The sequence below is a fragment of the Hylobates moloch genome, unplaced genomic scaffold, assembly GCF_009828535.3.
Source record: "Hylobates moloch isolate HMO894 unplaced genomic scaffold, HMol_V3 SCAFFOLD_5, whole genome shotgun sequence".
Lineage (NCBI taxonomy): Eukaryota > Metazoa > Chordata > Mammalia > Primates > Hylobatidae > Hylobates > Hylobates moloch.
Genome location: NW_026652280.1, coordinates 16193704 through 16215117, shown reverse-complemented (window position 1 = coordinate 16215117; position 21414 = coordinate 16193704). Strand labels below are relative to the sequence as shown.

The following is a 21414-nucleotide window of genomic DNA, read 5'->3' as shown; positions in this document are numbered from 1 at the left end:
CTGTTTGATGACTGTCTGACTGCCCTGGTCTTCTCTTTTTAAAACATTTCCTGTTATTTCGTAGAGTTCTAGAGGGGGAGGAGTCCTAATTCCTGTGATTTGCTGTCAACCAAATTCTTCCTTAAAACTCCTTTTTTTTTTTTTTTTTTTTTTTTTTTTTTTTTTTTTTTTTTTTGAGACGGAGTCTCGCCCTGTCACCCAGGCTGTAGTGCAATGGCATGATCTCAGCTCACTGCAACGTCTGCCTCCTGGGTACAAATGATTCTGCCTCAGCCTCCCGAGTAGCTGGGATTACAGGCGCCAGCCACCATGCCCAGCTATTTTTTGTATTTTTATTAGAGACGGGGTTTCACCATGTTGGCCAGGTTGGTCTTCAACTCCTGACCTCAGATGATCCGCCTGCCTAGGCCTCACTAAGTGCTGGGATTACAGGCCTAAGCCACTGAGCCCGGCCCCTTAAAACTTCATTTTGAGAAATTAAAAATAAAGATAAAAATATAAAGAAAAGAATAAAAGTGTCCATATTTCTATTCACCAGAATTTAGTCACTGTTAATTTCTTGAGGTATTTTCAGTCCTAATTTTCTTTTTAGAAGAACACTGCGGGGTAGGGGACAGAAATTATACATGCTGATTGTACAAATTTAGGAAGAATACAAAGTAAGTTTCACTCACTCAACGAATACTTGTTGAACACCCATCAGGCACTAGCACTCTTCTAGACACTGGAGATACAGCAGAGAACAAAACAGACAAGAAACTCTGATTTGATTGCATACATGTTAGTGGGAGAAATCACATAAGGAAAATAGTAAATTATATCGTATGTTAGATGACAAGCACTATGGGGAAAAATACAGCCAGGGATGGGGATAAGGAGCATCAGGAGGGTTTGTCATTTTCAGTAGGATGGCCAAGGAAGGTTTCACTGAAAAAGAGACATCGGAATAGACCTGAAGGGGATACAAGAGGTAAAGTAAGTTAAAAAAAAAAAAAATCTATCTAATAACATCATGAGCATTATGGGGAAGTCATTCCAGATGTCTATGTGAACATGCAGATTTCTGGATGAATGATTATGGATGGATGGACAGAAAAATATACTTAGGAGATACTATCATAAAAACAAACTAGAAAAGATTTTTAAGAATCAGTAAATTATTTAGTACCTATTTCTGGATATCTATGTATCTGGATATAAATGTACAGCATAAAGCATATGTTTTCACACACACATACACACACACACGCACACACTTTGTATCAACCACCCAGATCCAGATTTGGAATTGCATTAAATCTATAAATTGATTTGGTTAAATTGACTGTTTTTAACCAAACAAAAGGTCCATCCCTCCTCTTATTTAGCTCTTCCTTAGTGTCTTTTGGTAACGTTCCATAGTTTTCTACGTGGCAGTCTCGCCAATCTTTGAGTAGATTTATTTTGAGCATTTGATGCTCTCTGATACTATTGTAATTAGTATTTTCTTTTTTTTTTTTTTTTGAGATAAGGTCTCCTTCCCTCACCCAGGCTGGAGTGCAGTGGCGTGATAATAGCTCACTGCAGCCTGGAACTCCTGGGCTCAAGTGATCCTTCCACTTCAATTCCCCAATAGTTGGGACTACAGGCACACACCACTCTCATAATTTCAATTTCTAATTGTTGCCAAGATAAATAATTTTGACTTTGTATCCTGCAACCTTGTTAAATTCACATTATTTCTATGTTTGTATCAATTTTCTACAATCATCTGTGAATGACAATTTTCTTCTTTTATCTGTAAGCCTTTCATTTCTTTTGCTTGTACTGGCTAGAATCTGTACAAAGTTGAGAAAAAGTGGTGATAGTGGGCACCTTTGCCTTTTTCCTGATCTCTGGGGGAATAAACTTTTCAAAAATTCACAATTAAATATGTTGGCTATAGGTTTTTTTGGTAGATCTTCTATTAAGAAGTTCCCTTCTATTCCTAGTTTGTGCAGTTCAAAAAAAAGCAAGTGCTGAATTGTATTGCTTTTTATGCTTCTATAAAGAACTTGTCTCCTTTATTTCCGTAAATGCAGTAAATAGGATTAATCTTCCTATTTTAAGTTACAGGCAGTCCTTGTTTTTTACGGCTAACTGAACTCTTGCTGGTTTCTATGGTATAAATATTTCCATCACAGCAGACTTTAAATTACTAGTATGAGGTCACTGAACTCGCAGCTGGGAAAGGTGTACTATTGGTTTTGGTGAGCCAGGGTGAGCTAGTTTGAACACATTTTTGATTGTGTAGTTCTCAATCACCAAGACAGAAATTTATCCTAACTTCACTAGACCAGTAAGAACAAAGCCACTTTATAAACTTACCTATAAGTCTCTCACATAATCCATGAGGCAGATCAAAATAAAACTCCGTTTTTTTTCCCCCAAGTCTTTACTAAGTACCTGAAAGCACCCAACACTATATTAATTGCTGGGGAAAATGTAACTCTCAGAACTTAAAATCTAAATGATCTAAACATGATCAATAGAACATGCTTCAGAGAAAAATCTTAACACAGTAGCAGCAATTTAACTGCTAAAGAAACCCAAAAGTAGGATGGGGGGTAGTTTAGGCGGTCTTCCTGCAAGAGGTTACATGGTTCATCATTAGGTTTTAATGGAAATACGTGATGTGGACTAGCAAAAAAAAAGAAAGATACCATATTAGAATAAGATACAAATGAAGGGATGAAAGTAGGAAAGAAAAGGGCACCTGTGAAAACTCACAAACTTAAAATAACATCAATGTCAACAATGGGCACTGCGTTGCTTCATTTGCAACATACAGCACCATCAGGTAGATATGCCTCTTTCTCAACTCTGGAAGTGGCTAAATGGTGCTTCTGTGACACTAATCAAGTACACCCACTCTGTTTTTCTGCATGTAGTTGACAGTGGACTCAGAAGTCAATTCTCTATTGACATGTTTTACAATTATAGAGTCCTTATAGATTTCTCAGGGTGAGACAAAATGCTTTCAAATATCCAGGGTGTAGGTCATAGAGATGCTTAACAACTATGATCTACTTGCTGGCTCAGAAAATGTCTACCTAAATTTTCTAATTACTGGTCAAGAGCCAGAGAAATAGAACATGCCCATTCAGATTCCTTTGAGTATCTGTCCATAAAGAACACACAGCAGTACTGCATAATTCTGAGGCTGATAAACAGGTAAGATGTATAAATTATCTTATCCACAAAGAATTCAGTGTTAGTTTACTTAGTTCTCAATCCTCACATAAAAGTCATTGAAAAACAGAATTTTCATATATACATTAATAATTTTAATGATTTATTTGTATCTAACCAATTTAGGTAATATTTTCTTTTACACAGAAGGTCCCAAAATAAAGAATAATACACAGAATACAGTCAATAGGTTATATCAATTTACTTCACATAACAGCAAAATTCCGGCCTTTTCTATTTAATAACAAAAACAATCTGTACAGAAAACCCAAAGGCAACCACATAGCATATGTAAAATGTGCAAATACACTTTAAAATGCAAGTTATTCTATAGCATTTGCAAGATAGAATTTCATTGTAATTAAGGAATCTAGTTCATTCTAACTTAATAGTCTTTTGCATGTATAGACAATGCAATTCTACAAGGCACAAGTTAGTGCTGATGCTAAAGTATGAAACACATCCTCAGATTATTTATTTGAAAATATTAAAATAGCATCATATTATTTTTTAATGAGTCATGAGCTCATTTCTAAAGCTTCATAAAGCATTACACTGATAACATATGTGTGGTCAGGACAAACTGTTCCCTGAACTTAAAAGGTGAAGAACAAGACCCCATATTATTATCCTGTATTAAAAAAGGAAATATACATATATGTACACAGACACCCCATATTACAGACAAGAAACTTCCCATAATCCAAAGGGAGACCATTTCCTTATTAGCAAAGGTGCGCATTACAGTATTTCATGACAGTTAAAAATTACACACTTACCACCTGTTTTGGTCAATCTTGCTACAAAAAGACACTGAAATAGACAATTTTCTTCAAGGTAAAGACAATGTCTAATTTAGAAAATCTTCCTCTTGAGATTGCACAGTGAAAGGTATCATTTAATTAAATATAAAAGCTTACTGTTTTTGTTTTTTTTTTTTGAGACAGAGTTTCATTCAGTCGCCCAGGCTGGAGTGCAATGGCGCAATCTCGGCGTCCAGGCTGGAGTGCAGTAGCGTGATCTCAGCTCACTGCAACCTCCACCTCCCAGGTTCAAGTGATTCTCCCGCCTCAGCCTCCTGAGTAGCTGGGATTACAGGCACTCACCATCATGCCCAGCTAATTTTTGTATTTTTAGTAGAGACGGCATTTCACCATGTTGGCCAGGCTGGTCTTGAACTCCTGACCTCAGGTGATCCACCCATCTTAGCCTCCCAAAGTGCTGGGATTACAGGCATAAGCCACCATGCCCCGCCAAAGCTTAATGCTTTTAAAGAAATTATTTAAATCTACATAGAAAAAAATATCAACTTATTAAAAACCATTAAGAGCACTGTCTATAATTCAAAATCTTTCAAACCCAATCACAATGCTCTTTCTTTGCTGCTTTATTGCCCATCCCTGAGAGTAAAGATTCTATCATTTGTAATTTTTTAATAACGTAAATAAATTTTACATTGATAAGAATGATGTTTAACATTTTTTTTGAAAATATAAAATAAACCTTATATTTTAGTAAAAAAAAAAGATAAATGCTCTTTGCAAAGACCACCATTCATAAAAATTGTAAATATTTGTATGTCAATTTCTGACATCCTTTTTACTGGGTAATTTCTATTTTTATGCCATTCATATACCACTCATTTCCTCATAACCTGTCATTTTGTACCTTTTGTTAATAGGAGTATTTAATAAGTAATGGAGGAAAAGTACAATATAAAACCTAATGGAACTCTGAAGTGAGATGTGTATTTCCCTGTGGTAAAAGAGTTTTACTGGAAACAATCAATGTGATCCAAAATAGACAAAAATTATCTATGAAAGAAAGAATACACATGGTAAGCATCTTCCTTGTCTTTGGCTTAGCCTTCTTGACCAAAATCTTCTGTAAACTTCTTTAATTTCAACAAGTCATGTTCATTGACTGTAGGTTTTGTGTTAGATAGTGACCGCAACATATCCGACTGTCAGGGAAAAAGAAGGGTAGGGAGGATATTAATAATAGAGTTAACAAAATAAAAAACCGTCATACTATCATTATTGTTATGAACTTTAACCTAAGTTTAAATATGAATATTTGCCGTCTGCCATAGGATACTAACAATAAACTCCCTATTCTTTTCTATTCTTTTTTTTTTTTTTTTTTTTTTTTTTTTTTTTTTTTTTTTTTTTTTTTGAGTCAGAGTCTTACTCTGTTGCTCAGGCTGGAGTGCAGTGGCGTGATCTTGGCTCACTGCAACCTCTGCCTCCCAGGTTCAAGAGATTCTCCTGCCTCAGCCTCCCAAGTAGCTGGGATTACAGGCACCTGAAACCACACCTGGATAATTTTTGTATTTTTAGTAGAGATGGGGTTTCGCTATGTTGGTCGGGCTGGTCTCGAACTCCTGACCTCAGGTGATCCGCCTGCCTCTGCCTCACAAAGTGCTAGGATTACAGGCGTGGGCCACTGCACCCGGCCCCTATTCTTTCACGGATCTTTCACGATCTTTGATCATGTTATTCCTTTGTGTAGAAACTTATACTTTCTTCCCCTGAACTGATCAAATGGCTCCCCATTACTTATCAGAAGGACAATCCTCTTAGTCTGAGGATCAAGGCCTCCAAACTATGTTCATAATCTAATTTCTGGTCTTACCTCTTTTTCTTAAACAAGAGATCAGTTTTCCAAGTAAGTATAATTCAAAAGGAAAATATCATTCACTTACACTTAAGTGAAGCAGAATACCATTTTATGAAAAATCAACTAACCAGAATTTTAAAATAATTAGTTACAATTAAGATGGAAATGCTTGGAAAAATATGCTAATATCAGAGATTCATTAAAAAACTAACTTCTAAGCCAAGACTCCTGTAAAAGGATATGAAAAATAATAAAAAGGACCACTCTAAGTTACTAAAAATTCTTCAAAGCTGAACAAAGTACAAAAAATAAAAAATAATACACCAAGGATTAAAACAAAGGGGTTTCTGAGTAACTTCTCAGATAAGCATTATGGTTAGTTCACACACAAATACATGGGTGTGTACACATTTACATGTATATCTATGTATCATGTAAAAGTTTCTCCTCTGGAAGTTACTATTAAACTTGCCATTAAAGGTCTTTGAAGATGTGAAACTGACAGAAAATTTTGAAAACTGAGAATGTTCTTCCATAAGTAAACAACTTTTCAATCACCCTAAGTTTCCTAAAAATAACGTGCCTTACAAAATAAGTCTTGTAGATTATTTTAATTCCTCCAATATAAACTATATAACTAATTTTTAAAAATAAAAATAGAACTACAATATTTAAACTTTCTATGGAGCTTTGAGAAGTGAAATAGAAAACACTATAAATATGATGATACAAGCATTAGTATTTTTTTTTTTTTTTGAGACAGAGTCTTGCTCTGTTGCCCAGGCTGGAGTGCAGTGGTGTGATCTCGGCTCACTGCAACCTCTGCCTCCTGGGTTCAAGCTATTCTCCTGCCTCAGTCTCCCAAGTAGCTGGGACTACACGCACGTGCCACCATGTCTGGCTAATTTTTTGTATTTTTAGTAGAGACGGGGTTTCACCGTGTTAGCCAGGATGATCTCGATCTCCTGACCTCGTGATCTGCCCGCCTCAGCCTCCCAAAGTGTTGGGATTACAGGCGTGAGCCACCGTGCCCGGCCTTGTTTTTAGATTTTTTTTTTTTTTTTGTAGACAGAGTCTCGCTCTGTCGCCCAGGCTGGAATGCGGTCACGCAATCTCAGCTCACTGCAACCTCTGCCACCCTGGTTCATGTGATTCTCCTGCCTCAGCCGAGTAGCTGGATTACAGATGCACGCCACACTGCCCGGCTAATTTTTGTATTTTTAGGAGAGATGGCATTTTGCCATGTTGGCCAGGCCCGTTTCAAACTCCTGGCCTCAAGTGGTCTGCCCGCCTTGGCCTCCCAAAGTGCTGGGATTACAGGCAATTTCTGGTTATTTTTAAAAATCTGAGATGCAGGGGAAAAAAAATTTCATCAATCCTACTTTTTAGTTAGGTCTTGATAATAATTATACTATATATGAGCATTTTGGACATATTCTAGCTATAAGCCCTGTAAAGTCAGAATCTTGTGCTTTAAAAAATAGCTTTTTCACTTAAAGGTTCCTCAAAACCCAAGAAAATAGTTTAAAAATAATTACTTTTTATATTTCAAGTTCAATTAACTTTATAATTTTTAATGTGAGTCAACAATATTAAGTAAAATACACCTGTTTATACTAAGATTTTCCAGCAAATCTTACATAACTGAAAATTATAAAGTATAATGTTTTAAAATATTTTCTTAAAAACAAAATTTCAAACCATGGAAACAACTGGCTCCAAAAGTTTATCTCCAGGGACATCCATCCATGTCATTTCAATGGCACCAGGGTCACCTGGAGAGCAAGGTGTTAGCAGATCATCTACAAGATGGTTAGGATCAGCTCGGGAAGGTCCGCAAACCTGTAATAAAGAGTAATCTGAAATATTTATTTGAAACAAAATTGAACATTAAGATTTAATCCATTATCAGGAAAGTTAAAATGTATAATAGCTTTGTATGTTTTATTAGAATGTTTACTTTTGGAAAAAAAATTAAGAATATACAACAAAAAGTAGTTATCTCCTGGGTAATGGGATAGATTTTGGTTGCTTTTAGTTTAGTTTTTTTTTTTTTTTTGAAAGGGTGTCTTGCTCTGTCACCAGGCTGGAGTGAAGTGGTGTGATGTCAGCTCACTGCAACCTCCGCCTCCTGGGTTCAAGGGATTCTCGTGCCTCAGCCTCCCGAGTAGCTAGGATTACAGGCATGCGCCACCACAACCAGCTAATTTTTTTTATTTTTAGGAGAGACGGGGTTTCACCATGTTGGCCAGGATGGTCTTGATCTCCTGAACTCGTGATCCGCCTGCCTCGGCCTCCCAAAGTGCTGGGATTACAGGTGTGAGCCACTGCACCCAGCTGCTTTTAGTTTTTTTCTTGATGCTTTCTATATTTTGAGATTTCCTACAATAAATTACTTATGATCACACATACAAGATGAGTTAAAAAAAAAAAATAGTTACCTGTGGCTTTCTCTTTTTCCCCTCTAGTGCTTAATAAGTGATAGTAATCTTAAAGACCAAAACCAAATAAATTTAAAAATTCTCAGAAGTTGCTCTATAGCTGAGAAACTTCTGTAATATTTGGAACTTTAGTATGAAACTACTGAATCGATCTCGTTCCACAAAAATGCTCTCAAATCTAAGTGCAAAATTGTATGCTAAATGCGGTATCAATGCCATTTTATCATGTACAACTTATTTATAAGTTTTAACAATATCCAGAAAAAGAATCTTTGTGACATAGTCACATGCAAACATTTAGATAGCAACAGTCTGCATCAACTTGGGGGCACTTTTTTTTTTTTTTTTTGAGACAGAGTCTCGCTCTGTCACCCAGGCTGGAGGGCAGTGGCGCGATCTCGGCTCACTGCAACCTCTGCCTCCAGGGTCCAAGCAATTTTCCTGCCTCAGCCTCCCGAGTAGCTGGGATTACAGGCGCCCGCCCCCACGCCGAGCTAATTTTTGTATTTTTAGTAGATATGGGGTTTCACCATGATGGCCAGGCTGGTCTCGAACCCCTGACCTTGTGATCCGCCCACCCTGACCTCCCAAAGTGCTGGGATTACAGGCATGAGCCACTGTGCCCAGCCAACTTGTGGGCACTTTCACATCTGTTTCACAATGATCAACTTTAAATATTATCTCAGAATTGGTGTAGGTGTGAAGAAATACATGCTCTCACCTTATTATGTGTATTTTACTGTCTGTCTTTACTCACTAATATTTTAGCTGCATGAGGTCAGGGATTTTTGTCTTTTTTGACCGCCCTACTTTCTGATCTACTGCCGGTCCCAGATTAGCATTTTAGAAATAAAATACTAGTAAATGCAAAAAATAAACAGGGAACCTTGTTCTTGTTAACTGAAATAATCAGCTTTAAAAGAAGTAAAGGATGGAGCTGCCGAGAGGTCTGCTGCAGCTGGTGATCCCCAGCCGCAGAGATAGAACTCATCTGGCTGTGTCACCTTCACCCCACTAACAAGGACCTGGCTTCAGCATCATGTGAGCTCACCCTGGCAGTAATATGCAGAATTGAGTGATAAATTCTCAGTAGGAAAGGACTGAGTTCCTATGCATTTATAGTTTCTAAATGGCAAAGAGAATTTAAGAAAAAACATAATGGCTGTGGCATAAACTTAACAGTATTTCAGTAATGAAATGGCTGAAGAAGGGTGGATGAGTAATATTCATCAGGCATCTGAAGTATCACGACTGGTGTTTTATGAGTATTGTATCACTTCATTATCAGAAAGGACTTCAAAATAGCATTATCATCCCTATTTTAGAGATGATAAAAATGAGCCTTAAAGAAGTAATAGAATTTGCTCAAAAAGGTATAACAAGTAAATGGTGCCAGGCTTCAAATTCAGATTTTAATTCAAGCTTGTTAACTTAAAAAATCTTATTATAGTATATGATAAATATACGTATGTGACTTAGTCATATTAGTCTTGACATACATTGTGAGATTAGGTTTGCTAATAGTTTTTCACATCTATGTTCATGAATAATACTGGATACTGTTGTTCACAGCAAAAGGGTTGGTCCAGATTACCTAGTTCACTGTTACTCAAACTGGGTATCTCAAGACCACAGTCTTTTTATAAAACTTTATCTCAGCCATAGATACTTAACTTGTTCTTGCAGACAAAACAGAATGCAGGAGGGGCAGGATAGCAGAATGGCTGAGATTTCGGATTCGGAAACACACCTCACCTCCAGGCAAATCACACGTCTGTCCCACTCTAGCTACGGTGTTAGCACGTAAGTTCAAGACTAACCACCAGTAGGTGGCTGGCTACATGTACCTCTTATTGTTTTTGTGAAGACCAAATGAAATAATAAGATAAAAGATAGAACACAGTGCCAGGCATGTGAATATTTAAAAGATATTAGCTATTATTATTTTTACTTTATGAGGTATTAATGCACCAGATTCTGCTCAAAAATATTCTAGATGTGTCAGAAGCAGCCTTACATCTATACATTTAAGTTTCTACACTTATATCAAAATAATACACAAATACTTCAAAAATCATTTCATAGGAAAATTTAAAACACATTAGGATGATTAATAAGGCCTTTTTTTTTTTTTAATACAGGGTCTCACTGTGCTACCCAGGCTGGAGTGCACTGGTGCAATCTTGGCTCACTGCAACCTCCACCTCCTGGGCTCAAGTGATTCTCCCACTTCAGCCTCTCAAGTAGCTGGGACTACAGGAGTGTGCCACCACATCCAGCTAATTTTTGTATTTTTTATAGAGATGGGATTTCGCCATGTTGCCCGAGGCTGGTCTCAAACTCCTGAGCTCAAGAGATCTGCCCACCTCGGCCTCCTAAAGTGCTGGGATTACAGGTGTAGGGCACTGCACCCAGCCAAAAATGGCTAATAAATAAACTTTATTGAAGAACTTGTTTCAGTGACACAGAAATATGTCTATTATGTAAACCCACTTATCGTATTATTATACAACACTGAAATCCTCCCAAATTCTTTGAAGACAAACCAATGACGGTCTTGAAACTTGATTTTAAAAATATAGGAAAGGGGCCAGGCGCAGTGGCTCACGCCTTTGGGAGGCCGAGGCAGGTGGATCACCTGGAGTCAGGAGTTCGAGACCAGCCTGGCCAACATGGTGAAATCCTGTCTCCACTAAAAACACAAAAAATTAGCCAGGCATGGTGGCACACGCCTGTAATCCCAGCTACTCAGGAGGCTGAGGCACGAGAATTGCTTGAACCCAGGAGGCACAGGTTGCAGCGAGCCGAGATAGTGCCACTGCACTCCAGCCTGGGCGACAGAGTGAGATTGTCTCAAAAAAAAAAAAAAAAAAGATAGGAAAGGATAGATAAAAATGACTTACCTTTTTAAAATGAGTAGCTGACTGTACCTTCCTAACAGGTTGCATAAGTGCATCACGTACAATGATACTTATATCTGCCCCTGAATAACCATCTGTTTTCTTCCCAAGTTCCCGAAAGTCTGCTTCCGTGAGACTGTTCTGAGTGGTCCCCAGGTGCAGTTTAAACATTGCTGCTCGGGCATGGGGTTCCGGCAAAGGAATATAAATTCGTTTCTCAAATCTTAAAAGAGAAATTACATTAAGAATATATTTAAGTGAAAATAAGGATATTTCCAAGAAGAAACAGATACTAAGTTAAGTGGGCCTGTATGTGCCAAGGTTAAACATACATATTTAGGTTAAAGGGAGAATATCCAGAGCACATTAAAAACAAATAAATAAAATCAAAATAGCCTGGGAGCCAGTTTGGAGTGGCTGAATCTTTCGTGCATGATTTTTGGGTTATTTTGGCCAGTGTTCATATGTCTGGAATTCACGAAATAAAAAGAGGTCCTACAAGATTACAGTTTCCCACAAAATTGTACTCTGAACTCTTGATCAAGGGACTAATGATTAACAATATAAAACAGGAGTAGAGATGACACAGCAATTCTCTACACTCAAAACAGAATTAACTCACAATCTTATAGGATATGTATTACATAAAATGTCCACTTTAATGAATACATCCAGAACAAACAATCCTATATTATAAAGAATAAACACTATGTTTCATTAACAATAATTTTGCTTGCCTTCTCAGAATTTCAGTATTTGGAGACAGAGAAGCAGCGATGACGGATAATTTAAGTGGTCTAAGCAGACTGTTTTTCCTCCAGGTAACTCTCTGTGACAATGAAAAGAATTTAAAGTTTCCATTGCCTCTAGAGATGGGTGCAGAATAAGGCAATTTTTCAAAAATACCCTGCACATTTCCTTTCTTGGTACTGGATGGTAAGCTAGAATGCTGGCAAATCATCAAGTGAATGGGATAAAAGTGGCAAAAACTGAATTGCTAATTTTTACCATACAAAACGAACGTAACAGAGAACTGTGAGGAGTGAAAAGTGAAGAGTCCGTATACCTTTCCTAGAGCTGAAGTTTCATTTTCAACTTAAAAATTAGATAGATAGTACACACACACACATATATTTTATTTTTTTGAGATGGAGTCTCACTCTGTTGCCCAAGCTGGAGTGCAGCGGCACGATCTTGGCCCACTGTGACCTCCGCCTCCTGGGCTCAAGCGATTCTCCCACCTCAGCTTCCGGAGTAGCTGGGACTACAGACAGGTGTGCGCCACCATGGCCAGGTAATTTTTTTGGATTTTAGTACAGACAGGGTTTCACCACGTTGCCCATAGTGGTTCTGAACTCCTGAGCTCAGGCAATCTGCCCACCTTGGCCTCCCAAAGTGCTGGGATTACAGGCATGAGCCACTGCGCCCGGCCTGACATATATTTTTTTACTAAAAAAAAAAAAAAAAATCTTGGCTGGGCGTGGTGGCTCACATCTGTAATCCCAGCACTCTTGGATGCCGAGGCGGGTGGATCATGAGGTCAAGAGATTGAGACCATCCTGGCCACATGGTGAAATCTCGTCTCTATTAAAAATATGCAAATTGGCTGGGAGTGGTGGTGCATACCTGTAGTCCCAGCTACTCGGGAGGCTGAGGCAGAAGAATCACTTGAACCCGGGAGGTGGAGGATGCAGTGAGCTGAGATCGCACCACTGCACTCCAGCCTGGCAACAGAGAGAGACTCCGACTCAAAAAAAAAAAAAAAATCTTACCTGGTTATCTTATTTTGACTTATAGAATTGCCATTTTGCTAAAATTTTATATAAATGGTTTTTACCGAATTATCAAACTATGTTTATAAATTTTTGAAGCGTCAGTGCCCACCAAGCTTAATCAGAATGAAAGGTAAGCATTAGGTAATATATTTTCTAATATGAAAGACAGAAGTGTGTGGAAATCTTGTATATTTGATAAAGTAGGGAAACAAGCAAATGACCACCCTTCTCCCCCTCAAGGCAGGGGAGCAACAGGGTTAGAGCACATTACAAATCTTTTGAAAAGTTGTTAGAATGCCTCCTCACAAGACAAAAAGGGAATTATCATCTACTTGTTACATCTGCAGTGAGAAATAAGATATTTACTGTATTATCCTACCTTCGCCTAATGGCAGAATCCAGAACCCAGGGTATATTTGTAGCTCCCAGAACCAAAATTCCATCATTGTCTACACCAACCCCTGCATTAAAATAGGTAAGGCTTTAATTAATTTGTCATTTTGGTGTTCTTTAAACTTCTTCCATATATTCTGTTAAGAAATGTGGTGCTTTACCAATTAAGTGCCTCATCTTGAGAGTCTGTCTTTGAAAAAAAAAAACTGTATTTAATCAAATATCACCTTACGGCAATATGATCCAAATACACTACGATGCAATATGATGCAAATATATGAATCAAATCTCCCAAATTGTGGACAAATACTATTAACATTCCTTTCAAAATATTTCTTGAAAAATTTCATTCAAAGTCTACATATTACTTTTACTGAAGTTGTTCCTCGTACATTATAAATGAATACATTAAATCTCTTTTCTATTTTTGTCAGTGAGTCCTACAAGATAATTACAACTGAGTAAAAATTATGTATGCATATGGAAGACAATTGGAATGAAACATGGCAAAATGAAACAGTTTGTCAGAACGGAGAAATTCTGCTTGAATTTTTCATTACTGTTATAAAAATTGTTTATAAAATAAACAAAAACGACTTTAAAAATCAGTAACATTAAATTAGCAGGGCATGGTGGTGAACGCCTGTAATCCCAGCTACTCAGGAGGCTGAGGCAGGAGAATTGCTTGAACCTGGGAGGTGGAGGTTGCAATGAGCCAAGATCGCGCCACTGCACTCCAGCCTGGGCGACAGAGTGAGACTCCGTCTCAAAAAAAAAAAAAAAATTAGTAACACTACCTTGCATTTGCACTAGGAACTCTGTCTTAATTCTACGTGCGGCTTCACTTTCATTTTCACTTCTTGAACCACACAGAGAATCAATTTCATCAATGAAGATAATGGAGGGCTTGTTCTCTCTGGCAAGTTGGAATAAATTCTTAACCAGTCTAAAAATAAATGAAAACTTTTAAGTCTCTAAAAAATAGTAAAAGATTAAAACAAAGTAATATATCAATATTACAAGAACCTGTAAATTAAAAAGCCTAATCACGTTTCAGGTACAGAAAATAAGAATGCTACAACTGGATAATTCATTTTATGATTTACTAGGTTGTACATATATGCTGTCTTTTCCCACAAAAGAAATTCTAGATTAGAGACTGATTTGACAGAGAAGTGAGTACCTATATTACATCACTTCTCTGAATATCTGTGAGTGATGTAAGAAATCTATTAAGGACTGATACAATAATTACGGGCAAAGAAAAAACTTTAAAAAATTGATTTACTACTTACTTTTCACTTTCACCTAGCCACTTAGAAACAAGATCAGAGGAAGATATTGAAAAAAATGTTGAGTTGTTGGCTTCTGTTGCTACAGCTTTGGCTAAGTAGGACTTTCCTGTTCCAGGCGGCCCAAATAATAGGATTCCCCTCCAAGGTGTTCTCTTGCCTAAAATTTACATTTAGAAAAATGTCATGAGAATTTTAACACTTAATTGCATCATCTATACTGAGGAATACTCTAAAAAGATTTTCACTCTAAACCTCTAAGGATTAAAACAATATTTTAAAAATAAATCAATCTAAGGTATGTCTTAAATATATTTTGTTTCTTCTAGAGACTACTTTATCAAAAAGATACTTACATAACATAAGCCTTCTAACAGGAAATACATTTGTTTGCTCATTCATTCAACCAATAAGCATCAAAACCGTAACATGTGCACAGGCAAAAGGATTTCTGCCCTGCATGGAGTCTAGTAGGGGAAAAGAGTTCAGTTAAAAGGTACTTCCTGATCATCTACTGTGTGCACTGCTTGATACCAGAATATTGTACAAAAACTATATCCATAAAAAATGGGCAGCTGGAAGAGATTTTCTTTGAATATTTATGCTCTTTGGAAAAGTGAACCTAACAAAGTTTGGATGACTTGTGAGTTTCTGCTGAATTCTTGATTCCACAGGAAAGCACAGGTTAGTGTTATAGGTAGCAGACTTTCTTTTATTTTTATTTTTTTTTGAGATGGAGTCTCACTCTTGTTGCCCAGGCTGGAGTGCAGTGGTGCGATCTCAGCTCACTGCAACTTCTGCCTCCTGGTTTCAAGCGATTCTCCTGCCTCAACCTCCCAAGTAGATGAGATTATAGGCGCCCACCATTACGCCTGGCTAGTTTTTGTATTTTAGTAGAGACGGGGTTTTACCATGTTGGTCAGGCTGGTCTCGAATTCCTGACCTCAGGTGATCCGCCCACCTCAGCCTCTGGCTAGGTAGCAGACTTTCATGGTTGGGTAACAAAAAGGTGATACTACCTTAAATCCTAGTTTTGCCAAAATATAACCAGTGAATACATCAACTCTTTGAGCCTCTATTTTGCTAATGAGCAATTATAATCCTGCCTAAAATAAAGCAGGGTGGGTTACAGCTGGCAGTAAACTATCAAATATACATTTAAAAAACTATGGCTGGGCACGGTGGCTCACGTATGTAATCCCAGCACTTTGAGAGGCTCAGATGGGCGGATCACCTGAGGTCAGGAGCTCGGGACAACTGTGGCCAACATGGTGAAACCCTGACTCTAGTAAAAATACAAAAATTAGCTTAGTGTGGTGGCAGATGCCTGTAATCCCAAATACTCGGGAGGCTGAGGCAGGAGAATTGCTTGAACTTGGGAGGTGGAGGTTGCAGTGAGCGGAGACCACGCCACTGCATTCCAGCCTGGGCGACAAGAGTGAAACTCCGTCTCAAAAAAAGAAAAAAGAAAAAAAAAAAAAGCAAAAAACTGCTAGGTGCAAACTATGGATGTGTACATGGTATCTGCAAAATAATGATATGCAGATGAATAATACTGTTTCACTTAACTGTTATGAAAGCAACTGTTACTTGAATTTCATTTTCCTATTTTAAATGTATACATTTACAAGTAAGTGTCTGAGTATGGTACATATACCACTGGTATAACATGAAATGCTTTTAGGTGGTATATACTTTTTATTTAAATAATTTTTTAATGTGTACTGGAAAAACACTTTTTTTTCACTTATAATAGGCACAAAGCAGTCTTTTCAATAACGTTACTAAGTAAAAATATGTGAGATCACTTAAAGTTCAAATAGAAGCAAAATAATCTCTGGTGTTAAAAGTTGAGAGAGAGAGATGACCTCTGGGGAGGAATGAGGCAGAAGGCTCCTGCCAGGTCCCTGGCAATGCTGTTATTTCTGGATCTGGTTGATGACACTGGCATGCTTGCTTTGTGACAATTAAGGAAGCCCAACACCCAGGGGCTCCTGTATGTCTCTGTGTATTTATGCTATACTCTAGTAAAAATGTTGTTCTAAAAAATAAGCAAAGAAAAATATTAAAAATTAGTAATAGTACACATACATGGAAAAATTCATGAAGATGAGACATAAGTGACTCATGTTTGAGAAAAACTGGTGTAAGTAATATACCATAAAATGAGTTCAACCATATTTTTGTGCTTTTATAGGATTATGATGTCAACTTTTATGCTGTTAAGTTTCATACTCCTGAAGTTGGGTAGTAAACTGCACCTTGAAGCTAGGTGGACAGTGCGTGGCCTACAGGCTTTTTGCTCTTCATCACTGCTCTATACGATATGACCGTCTGGACTCTTCAGTCTGAGGCCAATGTTACAGATTTGCTGTTGACATAAACCAACATGTTTGCAAAAGGAAAAACCTCTGACTTTCAGACTGTGGGTGTGGCCATATTACGGACACAGGCTATCAGTCACAAGAAGGATAATATAAAGGAACGGTTTAGCACAGACATATCACTTACTGCTGGAACTAGAACTTGTAAGTTTCCCCAGATGGTAGGTCAGCAATATTCTCTTCACAGTGATAATGAAATGTCCTTTTGCTACTAGAGGATATGTACTTCCTCTGAAACTGTTAAGTGATTCTTACTCCTCTTTTTAAGAAATGGAAATACTCTTTAAAAATTAATACATAACCATTGCAAAAATTCAGATGAAAGTCAAAAGTAAAAATCTCCTATAATCTTATCCCCTAGGCATACGTTAATATTTCTATGTCAATCCAATTATACTTACTTCTCAGCATACATATTTAACAAACATGGAATCATACTATACAGTTTATAACTGCTTTTTGATCTTTGTAATAGATGTGGACATTCTTCAATAAAATATAATGCAGATTTCAATTTATTAATGTAGATGTACACTCTATTTTACTGAGTGTATAGTATTCCACTGCATGTTGGTGAATTACCCTACTGGTTGACATTTAGGTTGTTTTGCAATATATATACACTGCAAATATGGATATGTATAAGAAATAAAACATCTTGTATAAAGATATATCACCACCTTTTAACAGTCACAATTTATTTAAGATAATTCATTAGTGACAAGAATGACAATGCTTCGCCTCAGTCATCAATGAACTTTTACAAACTCATGAAATAAAATTATTTAAAAGTTATGTCACCTGTAAAAAGATGAGGAAATTTAATAGGCAGTATCACAGCCTCTTTCAGTGCTTCTTTGGCTCCTTCAAGTCCAGCAACGTCACTCCATTTCACATTTGGTCGTTCTATAACAATGGCACCTGCAAAAAATTACGTTATCTTTAAATTAAGAAAGACTATTTCACCAAAGTTAGAAGACAACATGAAATACTGATGTTAAAGAAACGCATTATAAAATTGGGAAAGTTTTATGTACTAACAACCTTTTTGAAATAGTGTGAGCAGGAAGCAGGTGTTAGGGAGTAGTCAATAGGACTAGGAACCAGGTGGATGACTAGATAACCTGGGGCATGTTACTTTACCCTTCTGTTTCAGCTTCCTCACTTGTGAAATGAAAATAATACCATCTGCCCAAACTACTTAGATAGGTTGGTGCGAAAATCAAATGACATAATGAATACTAGAGTGTTTGGAAAAGCACCAAACGTTCCATAAGGTGGTTATATTTGAATACATTGGAGTATCAAAAGTACTTGTTCTACCATTTCTCCTGTTAACCAAAAGAAAAGGTGATCTAATCCCCTCCTCAACCACTGAAAAAAAAATATGCTTAACAAATTTAACTCAAGATAGGCAGACAGACAGAAGGGAGAAGGAAACGGAGAGAGGAAAGGAAGGAATGGAAGCAGATGATGGGAAAGAGAGAAAATATACCCCGGCAGATTTGCAATACTTTCCTAAGATTTGCCCAAGTTTCTATTTGGCTGCTAAATAGATCTATTTACAACTTTTGTTAATTAACAAAGTTAACTTACAGGGAAGATTTAGCTTCTGAATGCAGTATATTCAAAAGCCAAAGCAATTATTGCAGTAAGAGTCCAAGAAGGATGTCTTTTAATATAGCCTACTGACAAATTTTCTAGTTCTCTTTTATCAAAAGCTTTTCTAATTTTCTAGAATATGGAAACTGTTCCACTATAAACTATGAAGCAGCCTGTTCTAAGAGGACATGTAGTTAGTTGTCTTAAGTCTAAGAACACCACCACTTATACAATCTATTACTTTATGAACTCAGTTCTACTGATTGTTTCTTCTTGTTAGGAAAGATAATCTGTTACTCTAAGACTAGTTAGTAGCAACTTACTTCCCTAAATTATGAAAATCTTTAGCTACTAGATTAAAATTAAATGAAACCATAAGCATTTTGTATTCCAAAAGTTCAGACTACTATAAAGTAAGAAAAAAGTAAATTCACTTCATCTTTTTTATGTTTCATTAAGATTAGTAATCCTAGGATTTCATGTCAGTTAAACAAAAATAAACTTATTTTATATATGTATACCATCTGACTAACTTAAGATTTTTGCTATAAATTTTAAAAATGTGTCATGATTTGTTTTCATATATAATACTTTTAAGTTAAAAGGTGACTTTGGAATGCTTACTGATAAACAATCTCATACTAGACATGGTTTGCAAAATTAAAAAGGGGGGGATAAGATTACTGAAAAATGCTAACAAATGGAATGTACTTCCAATGATATAAATTTATGCAGTCTTTGACTATACTATTTACTAGTATATTATTTAATCACAAAAAATTCACTGAAAAAATTAGCTATCAGAAAACTCAAATCACAAACCAATTTTTAATTTTAACAAATATGCACTTAATATCATAATCTAAAACAGAAGTAAAAGATTTAAAATACTATTCAAAAAACAAGGAAAAATTCAAAAAAGATATAATAGTATGAAATCTAGCAGCAAACCATTAAAAAGTAGAAAAAAAGGATATTCAAATATAAAAGGCTAGGACTCCTTTCATATTCTATTTCATCCTGAAATTTCAAATACATTTCCTCATTTAAATGTTTTAAGTATTTGTTTTTTTTCTTTTGTTTGTTTTACATTTCTGGCCCCTATCATAAGTGATAGGGAATTTAGAGAAATCTCTATTAAAAATTGGTTGTATCGGCCAAGTGCAGTGGCTCACAATTGTAATCCCAGCTCTTTGGGAGGCTGAAGTGGGCGAATCACTTGAGCTCAGGAGTTCGAGAGCAGCCTGGGCAACAAGGCCAAACCCCATCTCTACAAAAAAAAAAAAAAAAAAAAAAAAAAAACTTAGCTGGGCATCGTGGTGTGTGCCTGTGTTCCCAGCTACTCAGGAGGCTGAGGCAGGAGAATCCCTTGAACCCAGGAGTTCCAGGCTGCAGTAAGCCGTGAATGCACCACTGCACTCCAGCCTGGGTGACACAGTGACACCCTTGTCTCAAAAAAACAAAAAAGAAAAAAAAATGTATATTTTTGAAAATTAAAGATATACAACTGATTTTTACCTGGGGCAGGGTAGGGAGAGGGAAACAAAACCAAATCCAATAGAGCACACAGAAAAAGCGTCTTGCTTTACAACTGGAATAAGGCTACTTGGCACAGACCCACTGGGTTACCCAGTAAATGCCAACTGAGTGCCAGTGTGTGCCAGTAGTTTCAGGTGGTGGGGACACAGCAGTGTAAACTCAAGTTTTTGCCCCGGACTATATCTACCACTGAAGTTCTTGGCATCTAAAGATGTTCTCTATTCATTACCTGGTCTGTTGTCAACATATTATCCTTACAGTGTTTTCCTAGACATCCCAGTAGGGTAGGCAAGACAAAAATACTACCAAACCGAAGACACTAGTATAGCAAGGCTGTAAGTTTGGCTCAGGTAGGTATTTTCACTATTCAGTAACCAAGGCTGGACCTATAAAATGGAAATCCTTCCCAGTTATGTATTCTATTTGGTAAGATTCAAATGAACAAAATACATACTACCAATGGGTGAGCAAAAAATTCAATCTGAAAAATTGTTAGATAATTTATTTCGAAGAAAAATCAAATCTCAGTGATTAACAAAGCCAGCCAACAAATAGATGCCGTTTTAGATAAACAGTGCTACCATTAGACTTCATCAGATATATTAGGTAGTTTTTACACTGTCATTAATCTTAAAAGCCCTGAAAGGAAGCTATTGTTCATTTCTATTTTAGAGACGGGGGACTCTGACTCTGAGAGATTCAGTCACTCGCCCACAATTAGAAAGTTCTAAGTGGCAGACCCTTGAACAGAATCAAGATTTGAATGGAGCCAAAAACCTATGTCCCCTCCGTTATGCCACTATGCTGTAGTAGAACAGAATGAAAGAGCTTTACAGGTGTGGAAGGTAAACACAGAAAGCTTAAATACTTAAATGTAAACAGGAACACTGAAAAGATGAAGAGCAGTTAAGAAACAAAATAAACCATCAATAAGTGAGCTACAGCAATGGCAATAAAAGCCATGTGTAAGTCCTAACTTCTCCTCTCACAGTAGTAAATTTTAATACCATCAAATTTTGCAGTGTGCTAATAGTATAAATGTTACCTTCTTTAAAAGGGGGCAAATAAACAAAAGAAAGAGCAAGTTGACTGAGAGCCTTTTAAAGGCAGATGTGAAGCCAACAAAACTATTATATAAAAAAGACCAAACCATGATCCCAGAGGGCAAACCCTAAGAAAACACTCTAAACAAAACCAGCACACGACTATTGGGAACCAAAGCCAGTTCTTAAACTTCATTTAAATATAGAGGGAGAACA

General features: G+C 36.8%; 1 protein-coding gene across 1 annotated transcript in view; it reads right to left on the bottom strand.

Moving 5' to 3' along the window:
- Positions 1 to 3282: 3282 nt before the first annotated feature.
- The window catches only part of VPS4B (vacuolar protein sorting 4 homolog B), a 33183-nt gene continuing 15051 nt past the window's right edge, over positions 3283 to 21414 (bottom strand). Inside the window, exons 5-11 of the mRNA XM_032152104.2 lie at positions 17816 to 17935; positions 14634 to 14790; positions 14136 to 14284; positions 13325 to 13406; positions 11174 to 11393; positions 7531 to 7671; positions 3283 to 5173 (exon numbers count right to left, since the gene is read on the bottom strand). Of these exons, the coding sequence (XP_032007995.1) occupies positions 5072 to 5173; positions 7531 to 7671; positions 11174 to 11393; positions 13325 to 13406; positions 14136 to 14284; positions 14634 to 14790; positions 17816 to 17935 (971 nt within the window). The 3' untranslated portion in view covers positions 3283 to 5071. The remainder of the gene's footprint in view (positions 5174 to 7530; positions 7672 to 11173; positions 11394 to 13324; positions 13407 to 14135; positions 14285 to 14633; positions 14791 to 17815; positions 17936 to 21414) is intronic.